General features: G+C 37.4%; 1 protein-coding gene across 11 annotated transcripts in view; it reads right to left on the reverse strand.

The window, feature by feature from the left end:
* Positions 1 to 23,192, reverse strand: part of EndoA (endophilin-A) — a 732,000-nt gene that overhangs the window by 35,253 nt on the left and 673,555 nt on the right. For 6 of the 11 annotated variants that reach the window (XM_067136721.2, XM_067136719.2, XM_067136717.2 and 3 more), the window contains 3 exons: positions 19,081 to 19,184; positions 13,948 to 14,132; positions 1,368 to 1,454 (listed from right to left, as the gene is read on the reverse strand). In XM_067136721.2, the coding sequence (XP_066992822.1) occupies positions 1,368 to 1,454; positions 13,948 to 14,132; positions 19,081 to 19,184 (376 nt within the window). The remainder of the gene's footprint in view (positions 1 to 1,367; positions 1,455 to 13,947; positions 14,133 to 19,080; positions 19,185 to 23,192) is intronic. The other 5 variants (XM_067136723.2, XM_067136720.2, XM_067136725.2 and 2 more) reach the window with 3 other exon arrangements.

A 23,192-nucleotide genomic window follows, 5' to 3' on the forward strand; every position in this document is an offset into this window, starting at 1 on the left:
TTAAATATAAAATGATGAAACAACTACCTTCAGTTCTGCCAAGAAAATCAAGGTAACATCAATTTTTTAAAAATCCAGAAAAGACAAGAGAGTCTGATGCGCTACTAGCAAAATTGCAAAAATTACTGTAATACACTGCTACAATCAAGGTACCTGTGTTGTCTTCTCCACACCGTCTAACATGATATGATCTATATATTAAATGTTTTCTCATGGTGCAAAAATTTAGTACTCAGCAAATCATATTCAAACGTTCTCAGTAACTCTGGTGCTGTTACACAGTTGACAAATTCTTTTCAAATAAGCATTAATAAGCAAGGCAGTTATCAAAGGAACTTGCTCACCATGACAGTAAATATCTTTCACTCATAATTCCAAAATTTCAAACTCAACCAATTTAGTTTAAATATAGATATGACCCAAGATTTAACATCTTAAATAAAGTTATGTTTCATCTACAGAATTCTGCTGAGATTCTAAGAACATGATTTGCTAGTTTGAAAAGCTCTGCACTAACAGAAGGCACAAAAACAGATTGAAAGAATAATGAAGGAAGAAATAGTGTGTATACTGTAAAAAATCTGAATGAGTTAGAAAAGGGAAAAAGGCAATAACAAGAAAGAATAACTAATGAAAGGAAGGATAGAATAAAACACATGCCTTAGAGGAGGATAAAACACACACACACAAACAATAAAACGGAAAAACAAGAAAATGCAAAAGGGCGAGTATGTACTCCACTTCTCCACGACCTGCTGTCTTCAAGCATGGGTTCTTCTAGAATATTACTTTTCTGAGGCCCCAATGAACTTGTTTCTTCTTCACAGCTTCATTAGTTCTTCTACAACCTTATCCACAGTCTTATCTCACATACAGTACATCAAGACTACCCAAACTAACTTGTCATTGTGTTCATACTTCCTCTCCATCTATTTTCTTTCTTTCTTTCTTTCTCTCTTTGATGAAAAGCAAAGCCATCTCTGTTACAGGCCCTACAGGGCCTTGGAGGAGTTAAAAGTAAAGGCTTCCATTATCTGAAACTTTGGCTCTAAATGAGATAGAATGCTTAACTGTATACCTAACCACCTTTGCTCCCACAATTCACCTGGTATCGTGCTTATTTCTATTATTAGACCATATGAACCCCCCAGGATTTGTAAATTGCTGGACTTCCAGATGTTTTATTTCTCCAGTTTGGTATTTCTTAAACAGATCAGTTTTACTAGGCTCTGAAGAAAAATCTAAAGGCTGCTTTCAATTTGGAGGGAAGAGTGAAATATGGGGAGTGTAAGGTTTTATATAGGTATTAGCAATAAAAGCTGTGATTATATCAAGGAGTCCCAGGCAGGAAGATTAGGTCAAGTTACCATTAGTAGAGCGCGGCGGGTTACCGGAGGGAAACAGCTCCAGCTGGTTCGGTTTGGGGTGCACAGGAGAAGAGGCTTGAGAAGTGCCTACACCAGAGAACCAACAAGTAACACAAGGGACCAAGTTAGTAGAGAAACATAGTACAAATTCACAAATGCTTACATTCATTTTGATTCACAGAACATTATTAAATAACATAATTATCTGGGATTTCAAGTCCTTTGCTGAAATAGTCCTTAAAAAGTTCTGAATTAATGAATCATTATGTCTTGAAAATAGAGAAAAACTGTTTTGATGATACAATGATGTTTCACTATTGTCTGTGAATACAAAATGAATAAGCCCTTCATGCCTGCCATGGTGTTTGGATGTCCAGAATGGTCTATTAATGAAAATCTATCTTTTATTTGTAACTAACATGTATTCTATAATAATAAAAAATATAATCATTCAACTTTTAATACATTTCAGAGAGTGTATTGTAAAGATTTCTTTTGACATCATCATGCTTCCAGTTGAGTTAGAAATGCTAACCGAGTGAAAGGACAAGGTAGTGACTTCTCATAGCATTGTTTAAGTAGTGTTGTTTTGCTACTTACATTTTCTGACAGATGGTGAAGTAAACTCTGATGCTTTTGGCTAAAAGGAGACAACTTTATACATGCACCTAATCCTGCCATAAATACAGTTATCAAGTTTCAACATATCTTCCACACCCAGCGTTGATAACAGAAGGCAAATAACCACTAAATGGAGAGTATGTTAAGGGAGACAGTTTGAAAGTTTCAGTAATAAGTCCAAGGAATTTTATAAGTAAAAAGTAAATACCCACAGAAGGCCAATCCCTCAAATGTAGAAACAATACTGAACGACATGAAATTATGTTCTAAGGAAAAGACACCAGTTTCACCTCTGGTCATTCCTGGGTTCAAAGAGATGAATTACTTGTCAGTACATAGATCTATTACACTTGTCAGATATACATATAATTTGTTTTCTCATACCACTGATGGTGATAGTGATTATTTTAATCATCCCCTCTCAAATCACTGCTTTCAGGTATTTTGTGTACAGATCTTGATTCATCAAACATAATATTTAAATGAATTATCAACTCAGAGGGTCAGCAAAGCCCCAAATATTTTGCATATCTGATGATCTATGTAGTTATTTCCCTTAATTATGAAGTAATAAGTCACTAAGAACAACATAACAACCACTGATGGTCATTTTGAGAAATTACCAGTGTGATCAAAACAGATCCTAAAAGTAATGGTACTAAAAATACTGAGGCATGCTTTGATTGAAGATTACATTAAAAACTTGGTAACAGTATTTACAGCATGACTTATTACAGTAACAAGGGAAGTATCAAAAATGTTCATACCAAGGCATACCTCTAATTTTGACAGTTCATTCAATTTGTTGTGAGGGGCTCCCATGTAAAAAATGAGCAGCTGCTTTGAACTGGAAGACTGACAAACCTAGAACCACACTACACAAAATAATTACATGTGACCAACTGGCTGTATCACGAGCCTAGCTGCTGGCCAGCTGCCACTCAATTTGCATGGAGAAGCAGGGACAGATAAGCCAGAGAGTTTGTCATATTATGTCAGTTTAACAGGAAGTATTACAACCATTTTGAGATTATTAAGATAAAACAAAATAGTCACAATGTGTTCCTCACTGAGAGAGACCTTAAGTCCTATTTACGTGGTATAGTTCACATCGAGCACCACAAGCGAAGATGATGGACAGAGTTCACAACTGCGACATGAGTCCCTGGGATCTAGTGATGCAACAAGTCTGTCGCCATCTAAGTCATCGAGTTGCAGTTATATTCCTAGTCCAGAAAGGAAACCTAAAGGGCCATCTATCAGCAGTGCTTGTAAGGAAACAGCTGTGACGTTCTGGATTAATGAAGGTGGCAAGAAGCTCACTTGAAGGCACTTTTGCTTCATTATATCAGAATATCTACTTTACATGTGGAAGAAGCAGGAGAAAAATCTACTAGGAAATGAAATTGGAAAAAAAAAAAAAAATGTGAGAAGCTCTATTCTTGCTTTCAAGAAGAGTCTTCTTCTAATTCTTCTTCTTCTTCTTCTTCTTCTTCTTCTTCTTCTTCTTCTTCTTCTTCTTCTTCTTCTTCTTCTTCTTATTCTTCTTCTAATTCTTCTTCTTCTTCTTATTCTTCTTGTGCCAATCCATTACCTGATTTTGACAATCCATAACACAATTTTGATTTTGTTGACTACAGTTTTAAGTAGTTCTGTTGAAGTATTGAACCAAATATATAAAAAAAATTTGCTAGGTCATCCGAGGGTCTTCCAAGTCTACAAATGCCAGCTACTTTCACTTTAAGTATTAACTGAAGGAGTCTAAACCTCTCAGGATGTCTCTTTATGTGTACCAGATATTCAATTTTTCTTTCCTTAACAGTTTCAGAAGGCTGGAAAAGCAAGAAATGTCTGTGATGAAGACTTGCAACTGTGGGCTCTGCAAATTTTGCAAGGACTTCTGCCTATGAAGGGTGATTTCTACACATGTCATGCATGGATTGTGTGCCATATCCTGGCCATCTCTATCTTTATCTGGTTCGCTTTTTGGACGAACTGCTTATCCTTTGTTATTTATGTGTACTGATTGACTTCGGTATCATTGCCGAGATTGACTTTTATTGTACATGCAAACTTAGCCCAAGGAGATCACAGACGTCGCCTTTGTTGTCCTGTGATTTTACTACGTTTGTTCCCAATTTTGTCTATCTAGTTTCTCCATTGTTCTTCTTCTAAGCTTTTTATGTTGGTGAAGGGTTATGGCGAGCGACCCAATGTTTCTTCATGCTTGTTTTTACAAGCATTATTTTAAACATTTTAAGACAAAAATGCATTTGTCTCGGAGGTTTCCAACGTGTTTTACTGCGCGCGCGCACGCGCACACACGCACGCACACACACGCACACACACACACACACCCCTTGAATAAAGTAACGTAACTACTATTTTTTTTATTTTCTGTTTCTTTCTTTTATTTGAGGTTGGCCTCGCGGATCATGTTAGTTATATCGCCACGTGGCATTGTGGTTGGCCACTATTTCTTGCTCTCCATGGGTATTTATTTATTCATTCATTTATTTATTTATTTATTTATTTATTTGGTGGCCCATCTTGCTCTTTCTGTTGTTGCTCATGTAACGTTATTTATACCAGCTATGCTTTTCTTTGTGTAACAACTCGGTACATTGATTTGTGTCTTACTGTAATTGAGTGTCTGTATTGCGTGAATGAGCTCTGTTGCACCTTGGATGTGTGTTTTGTTGATTTTATTCTATGGTTCATGTTGTGGAAGTCTCTTTGTTATTATTCATGTACCAAATTGCTCTCTGATGTCCTCGCTATATCATTATGTATCGGTAGGGCCTGTACATGGATGGTTTGTGCTGTTTTGGCATTTGAATTGTATATAAGAGACATATTGATGATGTGATTTGGGCTTCCGAACTTGTGTGGGTTTGGCTTTGAATGTATGCACGAGATGTTATTTATGAACCGTGCTTCTAAATTTCTGGGGTCCTTTTGACCATTGTTAACTTTTATGCGTTCCCTGTTTCTTGGACCCCTTTTTAACCTATTGCATGTGTTCAAATGTGAGATATGTAGGGTGCATATCATATTACCTTGTTGTGTTGTTTGTTCTTATCTTTGCATTCTTTTGGGCACTTACATTATGTTCTGGTGTGTGTAAGTTCCCTTAGCAATGCCTTGTTTATCCCTGGTCCCAGGCACTATGCTTGCACGTACCTCCCTTTCCTTGATTTTTGGTTCGGCCATATTTTATCTTTTATCTTTTTTTTCCGTTGGAAACCATTGCTGTGTGTGGCATCTCACTGTATGGTGGTGTGTCGTCATCTAAAAAGACTCGTACTGTTGATATGGATAACAAATAATTTATTACTTTGGGCTGAGCTTTGCATCACAGATTTATTCTATTTTGTTCCTAAGGTAACAATTTCTCTTGTTATTTTCTGATTAATATTTTATATATGGTTGAACCCGTTGGCTGGATCACATAATGGGTAGGCACAATGCTATGACGATAGTGAATAGGTTATTAAGCTTATGTATTGTTTCCATCTGGGCCTGTTTTCTTTTTCTTATTTTATCTCTTCCTGATTTTTGTGTGGCCATTTACTATCTTTATTAAATAATGATTTAATAAACTCTTTTGTTTTCTACTCGGCGCTATTATTGTAGGAGTAGGAGGGGTAGCCTTTTAAATGTTATCCTTTTGATTTAATAGGCTCGAGTTCAGTTCATGACTTTGTCACTGGTCATTTTTGACCTGGTCCACGTGAACATGATAGGTAAGTATTTATTTATCGCCCCGTTACCTCTGCTTGATTTGAGCTTCCACTGATTTTCATTTTTGTTTTGATTTTTTGTTATCTTTCTGCCTGTGTACGTGTTGTGTTTTTCTGGCTATTTATTCCTCGGTGCTCATTGTGCCCAGACCTGCAGTGGGCATGCGAGATGAATAACATGGGGCTAGTCTAACACAACAACATATCAAATTCATCGTAGGAAACTACAGGATTGCAAGGGGGTGCAATTGATCGATTCAAGAAAAAACTTAGAATTAAAAGCAAGAAGATTAATAAAATTGGATCTCATGTATATGATGATGAAGAAATTGACACAGCAGCAGAGAAATTTGTGAAGACAGCTAAGGATGATTTGTTATACCTCCTCCTCAATTTACAACACAGACCAGAGTGGATTTAAGCGAGAAATGTGGTCTAAACTGAACCTATCTTTTGCTGTAGTCCAAATATTTTATTGTGTTATATTAACCTGCAGAAAGCTTTAGCCCAATAAAGCTGATAATGTTAATATTGTTATAGCTATAAAATCAGGAAAAATGGGAAAGGGAGAGTTAGTTAAGATGGTGTTTTAGAAAAGCCTTCTCCCCATATTCTGTGACAGTTGTTCTCTGATTCTTGACTCATAGACCACATACTGTATACTGTTACAACTTGTCTTGCAGGACATTCCACTAGGAGAAAACCATTAAGTTACTTCAAATTTCTCCCCGTACTACTCGAAAAATCCAACTCCTGGACAAGTTGTTCTTCCGACAGTAGAAATCTTTATACTACAGATTGTCAAGAGGTTATGATCTATTGTCAAGATATTAATGTTGAACTATACCATAGACACACTATTTTCAAATTACAACTTTTCACTCATTTTCATTTCTCATCTCCAAGATTCTGGGACATTAGAAAATATCCCTGGTTTGCTGAGAAATATGTAACAGAGCGACGCGGCAAAATTGTATGCCCATTAAATAATGCCTGGAAATGAAAAAAGAAAATATATGAGGAATAGTGTGGCAATGAAGTGCTTATTCATGGTGTATGGTGTCAAAAAGACTTGTGTTTCGAACATTCCATCATTACCGGTCATTTTTGCTTTACTTAACACACTGGCTCAGCTGATCGCATTGTACCCCCTCACCGTGCAGCTCTCCCACAGGGATATTCAGGCATGCTACATATTGATTGTGTGACATCAAGGATTTCAACTTTCATTTTGGGATGTAGCATGTGGTCCTCACGGAATCAACCATCAACCATCGAAATGAGAGGGGAGTTTCGACACAAAAATTTTGATACTTCCCTCGTAAGCTGGAATCTATCCAATACAGCTCTTTTTGTATAGGTTTATGAATTCCATATTCCAAATTTTCAAATGTAAGAATACTTTATTTCACACATCCAAACCACCAGGATGAAATTGCAAGAAGACAGTACAGGCATTTTACAGATTTTTATGTCAAGCAGGCAAGAAAGCTGACCAACAGTGACTCAATCACACTGAGATAGAAAGAAAAATAGACAGAGTAAGTCAACTCATTAACATATAAATAAAATGTAACACTCTGCTTCTTGTATGCTTATTGCAGAAATAGCTTTCAAAAATCAATTTGATCAATATGTCATTGAGCAAATCTGAAATAGTATATTTAAAATCTGAATATTTCTAATATCTATTCCCTACAATCACCATTCATCATGAAGCTAAATATATTAATCATAGAGCAGAAATGCAGCAAATATTTTTATTTTTATTAATATCACTATCCATAAACTTTGTGCCTTAAGAAGTGGGTGCATTTAATAAGGGAGTTTATCATGCACTTTATAGCAATACCTAATCTTAATTCTATTTTCACTATTTTCAGAATTTATATTTCTTTACTGAATTATTGAAAACTAAATCTGATATATCCACATTAAAGTTGCGTTTATTAAGTACAAAATTAGAACATATATATACATATTCTACAATACTGATATCTACCACACAGTGATTACAACTGTAATTTATTATTCGACTTCATTAATGCTTTTGATAGTACATTAACTTGTTCAAATGCCTACAACACTTTTTGAGTGATCGTCCTTGAAAACTAACTCCTAGAAAGAACACAAGATTTTTTGCACCCATTTCCCTCCAAACAAAAAAAGCTTTTCCTTATTTTAACATTCAAACAATCAAGATGAAATTAGAAGAAGACAGTAGAGGCATTTTAAAATGTTATGTCAATGCAGGCAAGATAAGAAAATGGACACAAAATATCTGGTGTTCCTGTCCCGGGACTTAGTGCTAAGTACAGCAGCTATGAAAGCCAGCTAAAGAGCTGCAATAAGGTCATTCATTTACCTTCAAAAACAGTAGTGAAGTTGGATATTCATTATAACAGAAAACTATATTTTTAAGACATGCAATGCATTGAGAACCGACTATAAATAATTTGTAACATAAAGTAACTATGTTCAACTATAATTTTCTACTGACAGCACTTGCTTCTTTAGTTCCATATTCAATAACGCCTAATGATATCTATCCCCATGCTACATTTGTAATAATATCTTCTTTATCACAACACCAATATCTTCCTAACTTAAATGCAAGCAGGAAATCTCTATTAGGTTTCTAAAATCCAACTATATAAAGTAGTATACTGTGCAAAAAGGCAAATCCTTTCCAATTAACATTAATTTTTTCTTACCATAATACCTTGTAAACATAAGATTTCTGAATAAGAAAGCTGAATGACTATTTCTAGCAAACTTAAGATAAGCTCAATATTGCAATCTGGATCCTTCAAGAGCCATAGATTCATCCTCTGTACATTCAAGGAGTGATGAAATTCAAAATATTAAGAGTTTAAAAAGGGTGCATCTTAAAATACTATATTTGTAGGAGAATGATTAGATCATTATGGTTGGCTGCTTTTAATTAGGGTTGGGCAGACTGGAACATTAAGTTGTTCCACAACATTAGGAGCTTGAGGCGGAGTGTTTCCATACAGTGTGCCTGTACCGAACATGCTGTGTGTAGTGGGCACACGGGACAGTAACTGCGCAGTAGAGAGAACTTCGAGAGGCAACATTACACGCTCCACGCCAGCGGGAATGTGCCTGTACCGAACGTGCTATGTGTAGTAACGGCCAGCATAAAGCTGCACGGAACGGGAATGAACAGTCGGAACACTGAAATTCGCGCCCAATAATCACGTTTAAAGGCTGCGTTTAAGTAAATAGTTTTTCAGTCAATATGAAATATAGATAACACAGTTACAATGTCAGTACAGGTGTTTAAAAGTAACTAATCGAAGATATTTCCACCAGTTGAATGTATCGGCCAGTATTGTCAGTAATTAGGGTTAGGATAAAACTTCGTGGCACGTGAAAAACCAGTTAGAAATCTGAAATATGCACCCAGAAATATCATGTCTAAAATGTTGTTTCTGGGATAAGAATATTTTCATTCATTCTGAAAAACACTTGTCATAATTGCACTGGCAGTAGATGTGTTTACAAATATCAAAATGTTATTTTTACCAATTAAACATATACTCGCACAATTGAAGAAACATTCGTCAGTACCGGTAATCTATTTACGTACACAATATACAAGCAGAATACGCATGTACCGAAGGCCAGTGGCCGGTGCAACAGAACTCACAGAACAAAGAATGGTATAGACTCTAATTATATAACATCTAAACATGCAATATGTTGTCAGGTAAGGATCCTTTGAAATATAATCTCGGTCTAGCTTGGGAATGTTTTGGAACAATTGACACTTGGTGTTCCGGAACAGTGGAACATAAATGTGCACTGGCACAGTGTGCCGAAACAGAGACATAGTGCCTAACCCTACTTTTTATTTGATGTTGTACAGATAGTCAATTCAACTTTTCTACTATCTGCAACCGCTGCATAATGAACTGAACACGATAAGGGAATAGGAATAGCACTTAGTAAGCACTATAAACTGTTATTAAATTCCCCCTGCATCATAAAGGTTAGAAATATTCTTTATTGTATAAGAACATTTTAAAATAAAATCTACGAATACAGGAAAGAATGGTATACACTCTACTTATATAACATCTAAACATGCAATACGGTATGTTGTCAGGTAAGGATCCTTTGAAATATAATCTACTTCATTGTTTAGGTAGATACAGGGTACTAGCAAAGTTTAAAACCACAGAGTACATTTCTTAACTATGGAATGGAAATAAATTAAAGTGGTCCACAAAAATAATATTGTGCATGCCACAGTCATTTCTTTCTTCTAAATACAAGCCTAGATGAATACTAAACAGGGAAGAAGAATTATTTTGTTTAAGCTCCTTCTCACTGTTAAGTTACCGATCTGATAATGAATATTAATTTTTTTCAATTACTTTCCCCTTCACCCGTTAGTACCTGATAATCCCCAATTTGTAGTTCCTCAACTCCAACTTGTCTCCTTATCTTTTCATTGGTATTTTATCTCTTATAGTTTTCCCACGACAACTTCAAGTTGATAACCTGTATTCTATTCCTTTCCTTTCCAGTCAGTGTCCACAAGCATACTGCATAAGTAAGTACTTCTTTCTCCCATAATTGGCCTCTATCACTTTGGTGGAATTTAGTTCCTACATTGGTGTCTTATTCTATTTTCCCATTTTGAGACAGAACTCTTCCCAGATATATGAAGCTCTCTACCTCCTCTGTTATGCATCAATCTCTCGCCTTCCCTGTCTGTTTTTCCTAGTCATTACTATTTTCTAGCTCGTATCATCATTCATTTTTATACCAAATTTTGAAATTTCTTGATTTCACACACATTTAACTGGTCCTGAGTTTCTTCCTCTTTCTTCTCCCAATGGGATCTACATAGTAGACAAGTAAGATGTTAGCAGGCATAGCCCAATCTGTGGTTACATTCACTGACTGGCAAGTTTCAAACACAATTCAGGTTGCCAACCCCGTAATTAGCTACACCATTTTTGAAACTATAGCCGATGATGATGATGATGATGATCGTTGTTGCTTAAAGGGGTCTAATATCAAGCTCATAAGCCCCATAGCCCTCTATTTCAGCTGTATAATTCTACAGAGTTGTCTCTGGGCCCACATAGCTATCTACATTTTACTACGAGAGAAACTTTCAGCTGGATATTCCGTAGTGAATGATTCATTAATAACCTCATTCATGGGAGTGTTGCCCCAAAAAACAGTCAACATGAGGAAAGTTTACACCTGCCGTTTGGGTACTAAAAAAAACTCTGTTACATCCCTTTACCTACTCATAGCACTCACACCACACGTGGTACACATGGGACACAGGTCTGGGGAAATGTGCTCACCTCTGTGACATAGTGCATGTGTCATTTCGTACGGGTCTATAATGCTGAATGAATATTGCATTTTCACAATCACACCATACTCAAAATAAACTTTCAATGTATTAGGTAGTGTTCAGTACATACTGTATAGTACGTACCAAATAGATGTTAAATACAGGACAAAAATGGCCACCTGGACACCAGTGGGATCAGAACCTAAGTAATATTTGTTCTGTTGGAAAGGATACAACCCAGCCCCGCAGTGTAAGGATAGCATGCTTGCCTCTTACTCAGACGCCCCGGGTTTGATTCCCGGCCAGGTCAGGGATTTTCACCTGGATCTGCGAGGTCCACTCAGCCTACGTGATTAAAATTGAGGAGCTATCTGATGGTGAGATAGTGGCCCCAGTCTAGAAAGCCAAAATAACGGCCGAGAGAATTTGTCTTGCTGACCACATGACACCTGCTGAACAGAGGTCGCTTGGCAGGCCATGGTTGTTTGGGGCTGTTGCGCCATGGAGTTTGGAAAGGATTAAAGCTGCAGGTCCGGCACTACTGCCATCACAACTATACAGTGCGTGCATCTGATGCAAAATCGGAAGGTTGTGGGTTCAGATTCCACTAGTGTCTGGTTGGTCATTTTTGTTCTGTACTCAACATCTCTTTGGTATGTACTGAACATGGCCTAATACAGTGCAAGTTTATTTTGAGTGTCTCTAATATCGTTTGGACATTCATTGTGTGTACGAATGTTTGATGATGATTTTTGTCGTCGTAAGAGGCCTTCATCTGCATCCAGTCATAAAAAACCTGCCACAACAGATTCATCTCACCTCATACCCAACCCCGTAGGGAAACGGGACAAGGGTTGGACAAACAAGAGGCCTTCATCATTCCCCTGTATGAATGTATATTAGAGAATGAACACATGCCAATGACTGCATATGTAAGTGGTTATCTCAACAATACAGGAAAGAGAAAAGTTACTTATAGTTCTACTCAAATTTCTGACTCGTGTTTGATCATTTTAAATGTGAAAATCATATTTCTACTTTTACTAAAAACACAGACTAGAAAATAACTCATTAATGCAAATTACATTCAGCTCATGTTTTCTTTTGGTTAGGAATTAACAAATAATTTCAACAATTAAGTATACAATCAGCAGAGTAGTGCAGATTTCATTACTGAATTTCATTACTGAAAGTTATGAGAACATGGATGCATAAGAAGAGTTTAGTACAGTCGTATGGCAGAGCTCAGTATGTTAGAAGTTCATATTTAAAGGAGGAGGTTATATAATTTAATTTATGTGATTTTGACAGAATGATCAAGAGTGGTTATTGTTTAAGGTTGGGAACAAAAGATACTAAACACAGACAAACATATTAATGTTACTATTAAATGTTAAAATGAATACCTTCATTACAGTCCTCTAAACACATACTATAAATAAAGAAAACAGCTGTGAGAAACACAAGAAGACAAACAAGCAAACAAACAAATCAATCTGTCATTCTATCACAACAACTCATGGGAAACATCTAAAGACTTGTTCATAAAATTATCTCATTAAATGAAGTACAGAAAATAAAATCATACACCCAATTCCTACAGCACTAGTAAACTGAAGAAACTACAAGGTACTTCTTTGCATAACAACCAATCACTAGTTCAATGTTCTCATCCATTGGCGTTGTGTCCAGCAAAAGCTGCAGCACCTCAAGAAATATGAGACTCAAGATCACATTTTACTGGTTCGATCACCTATCCTGAGGCACACGTTCTCCTCATTACAAGTGGGAATGTCATCGAATAATTCAATTCACTATCTCTATTCCAAATTCTAATACAAGCAAATTTTTCATAAGAAGATTTAACTCTGCCAAAAATCACAAAAATAAACAAGAGAAAATTTAAAAAATATGGTTATAATAATCTGAGCATCCAAATTCTATTGCTTCCTTTCTGCAAGGGGTAATCAAATGAAAACTGGTCAGATGCCAAAAGTATATATGGTCATGTAGTAACTCTACATACAAAATTAGTTATCTAGTTTACAACCTGCCAAAAAAATAGATACTAATTGCCCTGTCCAACTGTCTAACAATTTTTTGTATATAATGAGGACAAACAAAAATTATACTTAGCCTATATGTAGGAATAGCAGCATATAAAGTACTTTGTGTTATGACAAATTTCTCATGTCATATGTTGTATGAAAACCCTTGCTGCCTAACAAATGATACATGCAAATATCAGACCTTGCCCCTGAACTGCTAATTAAGAACCACAATACAGGATTTCAGTACAAGCATTATATTCCCAATGTGCTATAAGAGATTACTTGCACAAAGTCTACAGTCAGTCTCTATACGTATAACACTTCTTGTACACAGGAACATTGGAACTAACACTTAACCTGAATTTTGATAGTAATAATAATAAAATACAGTATAACAAAAATCCAGTTCTTAACTGTCGGCTACAACCAACTTGGTGCCTGTACACATACCGATTCCACCATTCTTTGAATACTTTTGGCATCTCCTAAAAAATACCCCATGGTAGCCCAAACCCCTTCATGATGTAAATAACTTTTGGCATTTTTTAATATCGAATAGTCTGGTTCATCCGTTCCACTGTCATGCTTCAATCTATCAGAAGAAAATAATTATAATGGGAAAAATCCTTCCAAATGAACAAGGAATCAAGTCAGACATCATCCTTTAAGAATATTAAGTTTTGAAAACAGAAATACACTTCAATATTATGACTTTAATGAGGATATTTTATGAACAGTCCCATCACCAGTGACTTACAATGTGGGAATGCACAACCAAGATAATTCCCACATCTGTATAGTGAAAACAGGTTTTGTTTCACCTTTGACTGGAGGGGCATGCCAAGGATCGAAGGGGTCATCATGCCGCGCTCTGCCGTACTGACCCGTACTGGAGGGCGGGTGGGGGGGCGCACCATTCATACCATCCGTCAGACCCTCTACATGTAGATCAGCCAAAGTCTTGGGCACAAACTCCGATTTGGGTCTATTCGCAGCCTCATCTTTCCTATGGACAAATACAGAAATACCAAAATGTGTAAGACGAGGTGAACAACTTGAGTAAAACAACCAACCAGCCAACCACACAAATAAATGTGAAAAAATTTGATTAATGCAAGAATAAAATGGTCCAAAACCCAACATTTGGTTTTATCATATTGAATTCCATGCTACAGAATACACAGGAATAAGACTTATTTTATAGATACAGTTACCATATTATTTTGGGCGTAAACCAGGACACTTTCAATTATCAAATGTAAGGGCAAATTTTATGACTTATCACCTCAACCATCACCAATAATTTTCACGTTTTCACTGGCTACACTTTTCTTACAGAGCCCCATATATTTCTCACTATAACGAACCTGCCTAAGTATATTTATGTTGGTTTGAATTTTTTTGTGTGCAATCCCTTACATATAAAATTGAAGTTTACAGTAGAGCAAGGCTCAAACTGTGTTTTCATCCATTTTATTTCTATGAGACATCCACGTGTTGCTCATAATAGATAACATATATTCCACAGGAGCGAATGTTCTAAGCAAAGAAAAAAACTAACTAATCTACTTTGAGAAAATTATGAACTGAAGTTATGACCCTGGTTTCAAGTTGAAAGCTTGCTGGTTAATAAACTATCTAACTCAAGATACCTCATCAATGTTTATTTTACATTGTAAATATCCTAGTTTAGTAATCACTAGTTACACAGTTTTCTTAACTTTAGGCCATTTAATTTGGTTTTGATTTACCCATCTGAAGTATTCTACTTCTTGAAAGTTACCTTCCCACAATAGAGTACATTGTAACTCTACGCATCTCAAATGCAACCATTTCTCTTTCTTAAGATGGTAACATGGATACTTCCCTTTCCTTGAAGTATTCTGGTAAGAATTTCAGCTCATTTGGGTATGAAGCAATTCTCTTTTCTGTCTGTTAGATTCTACTTCAGGTTTTAAGTTTGCAGCATCTTCTGTTGCAATGGTGTTAGTTTTCTCCAAGGGCATGGCTACTGTATTTCTCTATTAACCTTGGGTGGCTTCTAATGTTGCTATTTCTGATTTATGCCACGTGTTGCCTGCAGCGCTTCGATGGCAAACTCACTGAGGCTGGGTATCACTGACCCGTAGTGCCATCGTGAGTGTATATCACGCTTGGTGTCGTGCATTATTTGCCAGCGTGATATAAAGGCAAACTGTGCTTTTCTATCTTCTCTACACTCCCCAAGCATGGCTTCTAAACTGACTCATGAGGTATTTTCCTATGATTGTGGCTGATTGATTGATGTTTGTTGTTTAAAGGGGCCTAACATCGAGGTCATCGGCCCCTAATGGTATGAAATGAGACGAAATGAAATGACAACTTAAAAGTCCAAAATCCTCCACTGATCAGAATTCAAAGCACGAGGACGAAGAATGAATGGATGGACAGATATGAATTTAAAACGATCAGTGGATCCAACCCACAGTGCATCACATGCACAGAAGCTGGCACAAAACAATAGTATTACTGAACAAGGGACTGCTTCTATAGCACGATGCTGAATCGATTATGCTTATAGTCGAAACGGGTTCAAAATCCAGGTCATCAGCCCCTCATAATGGTATTTATCGCTAGGAAAGTAGAACCATGCTATGTGTAATGTTGCGGTACTAATCAAAAGTAGCAGAGACTCGTGGTATTCCACATATTATGGTACTATTCACAGGTAGTGTAATGCACACATGTAACACAGACCTATGGTGTTTCGTACATTGCGGTGCTATTTGCAGGCAACGCAAACCTATAAAGGCAACGCAAACCTATGGCGTTCCTCACATAAGTGGACTAACCACAGGGACTCGTACTATCCCGTGGAATTCCTCACATAGTAGGAACTGAGCACAGGTAAGGCAGAACCATGGTGTCGCTAATCCCATGGTGTTGCTCATATAGGGGTACGAATCACAGGTACTGTAGGACCCACCTCCTGATTCACACACTGTCGCTACTAATCACAAACGTACTGCATATCTAACATAGTGGTACTACGCACAAGTAAATGCAACCCATGGTGTTCCCTGTGTGATTGTACTAATTACAAGTAGTTTCATGGTTCTAATTGGATCACCCCTTGGTTGCCCCTTTTAGTTGCCTCTTATGACAGGCAGGGGATACCGTGGGTGAATTCTTCGGCTGCCTCCCCCACCCACAGGGGGGTGTGTGTGTGGTCCGCGAGAGGTATTTTATTTCCCTCAATTCCGCCGGCAAGCCAGTTAGGACCCCACTATCCGCCACCTGGGACGCACCACGTGGGAGTATCACCTCTCCCCCTGCTACGCCAGCGTAGCAGGTTCGTGGGATTGTGGCTGTGTTATAGAAAGTCTTTTAAACCATTTCTTAGGATTGCAAATATTTAGTGAAAAAAGTAATATTTCAAATGGTAGACCAACTCCTGCATTAAAAGACTTGGAGACTAAATAACATGGAGGTTTTGAAAGACATTTTAATGTATCATGGTATACAGAATTATCATGGCTGTGTGGTTGTGAAAAACTATGACTACACAACAAAATCCTAAGACTCATTCCACAAACCCTAACTGATACACTCCAAGGTTGAATTCAGAGGTTGAGATCTCAGAAACCTTCAAGATCAAAACAGGGGTCAGAAAAGGTGATGGATTTTCTCTACCTTTCTTCAACTACATCCTTGAAAAAACTGAGAGAGAATGTCACAAATTCACAAAGAACTGACCAATTTGGGTGTAGAGAATGGAGTCTACCTGGGTCACAAGAGGGAAGGACTGACAGAAGATTGTCTGGCCTTTGCAGATGACATGGCACTGATCACCAAATCTCCGGAAACAGCATCAGTTCAGGTCAACTGTCTCTGAAGACAAGTTGTCAAAGTGGGACTTCAAGCATCACTGGAGAAAACCAAGTACTTTACCAGCATCAAAGCTGGAACTGGTCTATTGACTGACTAGAACAACTACTACAAGCCATGCTTGTCACGAAATCTGAAGCTGGAACACTACACAACAGTAATCCATCCAGAAGTCCTGTATGCCACGGAGTATAACTAATAGAAAAGGCTTGATTTGCAAAAACTAGAAATCAGAGAGAGAGGAATTCTCATAAAGATCCTAGACCTTACACTGGAAGATAAGGAGTACTGGAAACATTACAAGTCAGAGCTCTACTCCCAGAGAGAGAGGCTCTCCAACTGTGCCAGGAAACGAAGGGTACCTTTCTATGGACAAGTGGCAAGATTGCCTCCCAACAGACTGACTAACTACCTTTTCACCTTCTGGCAAAACAAGAAAGTCAGTACCACCCAGCTGATGAGACTGAGGGGGACACAAAAAGAACTGCTGCTTACAGATAATAAAACAGACCTGCTGTGAAACAGAACCTGAAGAAAGTCTGTGGTATTCAGGGAAAACCTCCAAACATTTCTTTTTCAATTTTGCTTAACGTCGCACCGAAAGATAGGTCTTATGGTGACGATAGGATAGGAAAGGCCTAGGAATGGGAAGGAAGCGGCCGTGGCCTTAATTAAGGTACAGCCCCAGCATTTGCCTAAACCTCCAGGGTGCCCATAGGATGGTTTGTAGGGGGACTAGACCTGGGGGTATGTAGTATTTTTTAATATTTTGGAAGATGAATGGGGACTTGTATTTCATGGTAGAATACCACACATGGTATTACCTACCACTTCTACATAATACCGATTTTAAAATCATTTTCTTGAAAGAAAAACACCTGACTATATTAGATTTTTTCTTTCCCTGAGAGCAGGGGGAGGGGGGGGGGGGCAGCGTGCCCATCCTGTGGTCAGAAGAAAGAAAAGAAGCTACACCAGAAGAATATGCAGTAATACTGGGCAAGGATCAAAGGCGAACAGTTGAACAAGCATGGTCCCAAGTAGGCCTATTCACCTCAGCTGGCAAAATACAATTCTTCTGAGCTGACACCACCTGGGCGACACGCGTGTAAGTTTCTACGTACTGTTCTCACTAATAGATTGTGCTTCAGCAGTCCTATCAGTAAATCCAGAGTGAGATGCAGAGATAATTTAGCAAATAAACACCTAATGTGTTTATCAGGGTTCCTTTATATGCTGACATGAACAACATGGATTTGCCTGTCTTCAAAATTCCCAGTAAAATTCAGTCAGGAGCAAGCACAAGATCTTGGATACAAATAACTATTTGAACATCCCTGGTGACATTTTTAGTAAGAAGATCTAATCAAGAACATAACAAATGTTCTTAAAAGTAACAGAAAGGATTTTATTCATCGAATGCTTTTCAAATCGACTGATGACATGACCGACTCTATGCCATCAAATCAAGATTGAAGAATTCTGACCTAAAAAGTAAGGATAAGATAGGCTCATAAAATGCAGAAATGTACTTTCTTATGCTATACGTATCTTAATACTCTCTGAGTTAGAAGATGCACTTGGTTAAGTATGGAGAGGCAATCCTACACTCAGGTTTGGGTTTCATTGTCACCAAAAAATCATGCAAGTTGTAAGCTGAAAGAGTTACAATACCAGAGATCTACAGCATCAGCTCATTCTCTTCTTCCTCTATGACCAATGATAGGTAATGTTTCAATGTTTCTTTCTTGGTGCCACCATTATTGTGGAAGCACTCCCACAAGACTACTAATGGTAGTGAACAATAGGTAAAACATTTCTAGTATGGCAACGATAACAAAACTCTTACAGTTCCTCCTTTTATGACTTATGTGTTTGCCTTTTACTACTGTAGTACGGATTCAAAAGCTGGTTGATTGTAACAAATTTTTAAAAAAATGCAGAACAACAAGTTTTTTCCAGGATCTTTAGTTTCTTCAGTCATTTACATTCTAGCACAGCTGTACAATCAATATCAATGACCCTGAAATTTAGTTAGAGGCTGTAATAAATAAGATTAATAAGCAGTCTTTGCATTTTATACTTACTTTTCTAAAAGGGTTTCAGTCAATATCTTCAAGACTTCAACACATTGTTGATGATACTCTAGCAGAGCTTCAGAAAATGTAGCAAGTTGAGATATTTGTTCAACCTAAAATGTAAATAAAAATAAAAGAACTGTTAACAGATACAAGATCAGTACTGGAGATGCTTCTTGATATAACTGCAAGAATGTAAGATAAATTAAGATAACCAAACAATTTATTCCAAGACTTTACTTTAATGAAATATTGTACATTGATAAGCATACCAACCAGAGAGAAAAGATTAGTTACTTCTCCAGAATGGATTTATTTTCAGTAACTTTGAGCAGAAATGCCTCTCTCTAAGAGGTGATTAGAGGAAATTACATTAAAACTCATCATGTATCTGTTCTCCAGGTTAGTAGCTGTTATAAAGGGTGTCTGTCTCTATTTTTGGAGCAGTGTTTTTAGAAGTTTGGTAATTAGGTATAACATAACATTTGAGAGTGGCAACTTCTTCATAATAACAGCCTATAATAAAAATGACTGCAAATATGATGTGTCAGGAAATACTCGGATGTACTGTCATGCGATGCACAATTCTTTGGGTAAGTGGATCACCAATATCCAACTTCATCAAAATGGAAAGAATCATATCTTGACATTTAAAAACATGAACAATGAACTGGACGGACTCACAAAACAAGAAAACATAGCAACACTTGAACTAAGTGAAACTAAGTGGAATGAAAGGGACAAAAGAACACTGAAGGACTGATACAAGCTGTTTTACAGTTGAAGAAAGGTACAAGGTATGTTCCCACAGAAGGATGTACAGAAATATGTGAAATGAATAAAGTACATAAATGGCAGAAACATTGTACAGACAGAAAAATTAATGGTGGACACCAAAATAACTTGAAATGCAGAACCTAGCCAAAAAAACTATTCTTTAACTCAAGGCCTGAACCCCCTTACAATCTTAAGATAGCACCAAATTCCTTATTAAAGATAACTCTGTAAGTAACACTCACTGGAGAGAACATTTTCATAAGGATTGAAGAGAACACTGAAGAGAACATATCTGCTACAATTCCTCAAAAGCCTATACATGGTATACAAAGAAAACATTTAAATGAACCTGCCATGTGACAGCACAACAACAACAAAGCAGCAGGCTCAGATGAAATTCCTGCCAAACTTTAAAAGGAAGGAAGCTGCATAGTATCTGAACAAACATACATTGTCAACATTTCATACAGCAAAACCATTCATGTTGATCTACAATAAGCTTTACTCCATCGCTATCTTCAAAAAAGGAGGCAAGGCTCATTGAGGCAGCTTTCAAGGGGTAACATAATGTTGCAGGATATTTTTAACAAGAATACTAACTAACCATCCACTACCACTCCTAGAGGAGTCCCTACTTCATAGAAAACTAGAGTGGTTTAAGACCCAAATGAGCACAATCAATAAGGTCTTCAATGACAGAAATTGTAAGAAAAATTCAAAGAATTAAAACAGACTCTTCACAATATGTTTATAGATCTTGAGAAAGTCTCCAACTCTAAACCAAGAAGATCTTAGGAGCAACCTACCTTTCATTGGGTCTTTCAACGTAAGTCCACGTTTCTTCAAATCATCACAAGAAGCTAATTTAACGAGGCATTAATCTTGCATTGTTTATGTACACATGTCAAAAACATGTACAATATGTTCACAATGTTGGGATAACAACATGATTAATTTATTTCGCATAGCTACTCATGTTGTATTACATTTGTGCAATTCCACGCATGTAACAATATTTTAACCTGTGCAATAGCTGGACTTTATGATTCACATCGTATTCATGTTTATGTTATTTTATGATACAAGATTGACAAGATGCCAATACGCCACATCACAAGATCCATATACCTTCTATCCATAGATTTCATTGTGTCCTTACCATATTCTCAATAACTGAGGGATGAAACATGTATCAGCAGTATAGTTTAATGTAGTCTTATTAATAAAAATACCGGGCGAGTTGGCCGTGCGCGTAGAGGCACGCGGCTGTGAGCTTGCATCCGGCAGCCCTGAAAATGGTTTTCCGTGGTTTCCCATTTTCACACCAGGCAAATGCTGGGGGCTGTACCTTAATTAAGGCCACGGCCGCTTCCTTCCAACTCCTAGGCCTTTCCTGTCCCATCGTCGCCATAAGACCTATCTGTGTCGGTGCGACGTAAAGCCCCTAGCAAAAAAAAAAAAATTAATAAAAATTATTATGGTATTGTAAAGGTGGAACATTTGTTGTTAAGATTTTCACAAGTTAATTTGATTGGGTGTCCACTGAAATGCATCAAAATACTTTGATTGCTACACAACAAAATGAGTGCTGTTATTCTCAGTAACAAAATACCTGGAGAGCCCTTTCAGATCATAATAGTTCTCAAGCAAGATGTGTAATCGCTCTGACACTGCTCTCTATATTTGTTTCTTTTTTTTTTTTTGCTAGGGGCTTTATGTCGCACCGACACAGATAGGTCTTATGGCGACGATGGGATAGGAAAGGCCTAGGAGTTGGAAGGAAGCGGCCGTGGCCTTAATTAAGGTACAGCCCCAGCATTTGCCTGGTGTGAAAATGGGAAACCACGGTCTATATTTGTTAAAGACTATACTGCATCTTGTTGCTGGCCCTGTGGTGTAGGGATAGTGTGCCTGCCTCTTACTCAAGAGGCCCTGGGTTTGATTCCCAGCCAGGTCAGGGATTTTTACCTGAATCTGAGTGCAGGTTCAAGGTCCACTTAGCCTACACAATTACAATTGAGGAGCTGTCTGACGATGAGGTATTGGCCCCGGTCTAAAAAGCCAAAAATTATGGCCGAGAGGATTCACCATGCCAACCACACGACACCTTGTAATCTGCAGGCCTCTCGGCTGAACAGCGACTGCTTGTTTAGGGAAAACTTCCTTTGGATTAGGGAATACTGTCTACATTTGATGGCAGCTGATTTAATCTTAGCAGACTACAAGCGAAGACTGACATCAGTTATCAAACTCAAATACATAGACAACAAAGTTGTTTTAGCCAGTACAGAGGATAATAACTTATTTTAAACGCATTTGATTAAGCATATGCTAGTAGTGAATTGCAACCAAAGGTGTACCAAATGTATTTCAGTCTTGCCTGCCCCAAGCTGCTCTGCAATAAGCAAAGCAGCTTAGCTTGACCATCAGTGAAGCAAGAGTGCATACGTACTGAGCGCGTTAGTCATAGCAAAACAAAACCTGCGTTTCCCTAAGCATGGCAGGTTGCCTGGGACCCGTTCGGACTGCCAGACTTGACAAGAGTGAACGTGAAGTTTGCGATGTGAATGTGCCGTTATATGTTAGTGTAGCTACATATTGCGTCGAGTGCAGGTCCATTGTAGTTAGAGGTGCAACCAGCAGTAAAATGAACAAATCAACTGTAAAGGAAGTCAAAGAAAAATTAAAAAATGGTGAATTTATTCTAGCAATAAAACAGGGCTCAAGTCTAGCATGGGAAAAATGTTCATGTGTTTATGAACAGGTTTCAAATAAGCCAGTAGGTTACTTACAATGCAATTTTTGTAAAAAGCTACTCAGCACCTATTTAGGAACATCGAGTATGTTGCAACATGTCTGCAAATTTGACCCAAATTTACCACAATCTAAAAATATTTTGAAAGAGGACAAGGACTTGATGACTGACAAGCATGTGGAAATGTGCACCCAGGACTTGAGACCATTTACAACTATTGAGGGTGAAGGATTTTTTAAATTTAGGGCAAATGCTGATAGAAATGGGGAAAAAAGTATGGCTTAGTGGATATTAAAAATGTTATACCCTCTCGAGTCACAGTTGCTAGGAAGGTACAAACCTACGCAGACAAAGTGCTCAGTAAAATGCTTCTCAATATAGTGCATGCTATTCAATATGGTATCTGTGTAAGTACCACTGACCTGTGGACAGATAATTACAAGGGTGTGCACTATATGTCTGTTACAATGCACTATATAAATGCAGACTGGTCTCTCAATATGTATGTATTAATGTGTTCAGCCTTCCCTGACTGTCCAAAAACTGGTGAAAATATTTGCAGTGAATTGGAAGGTCGTTTGGAAGGACT

Source organism: Anabrus simplex, chromosome 1, assembly GCF_040414725.1.
Source record: "Anabrus simplex isolate iqAnaSimp1 chromosome 1, ASM4041472v1, whole genome shotgun sequence".
Lineage (NCBI taxonomy): Eukaryota > Metazoa > Arthropoda > Insecta > Orthoptera > Tettigoniidae > Anabrus > Anabrus simplex.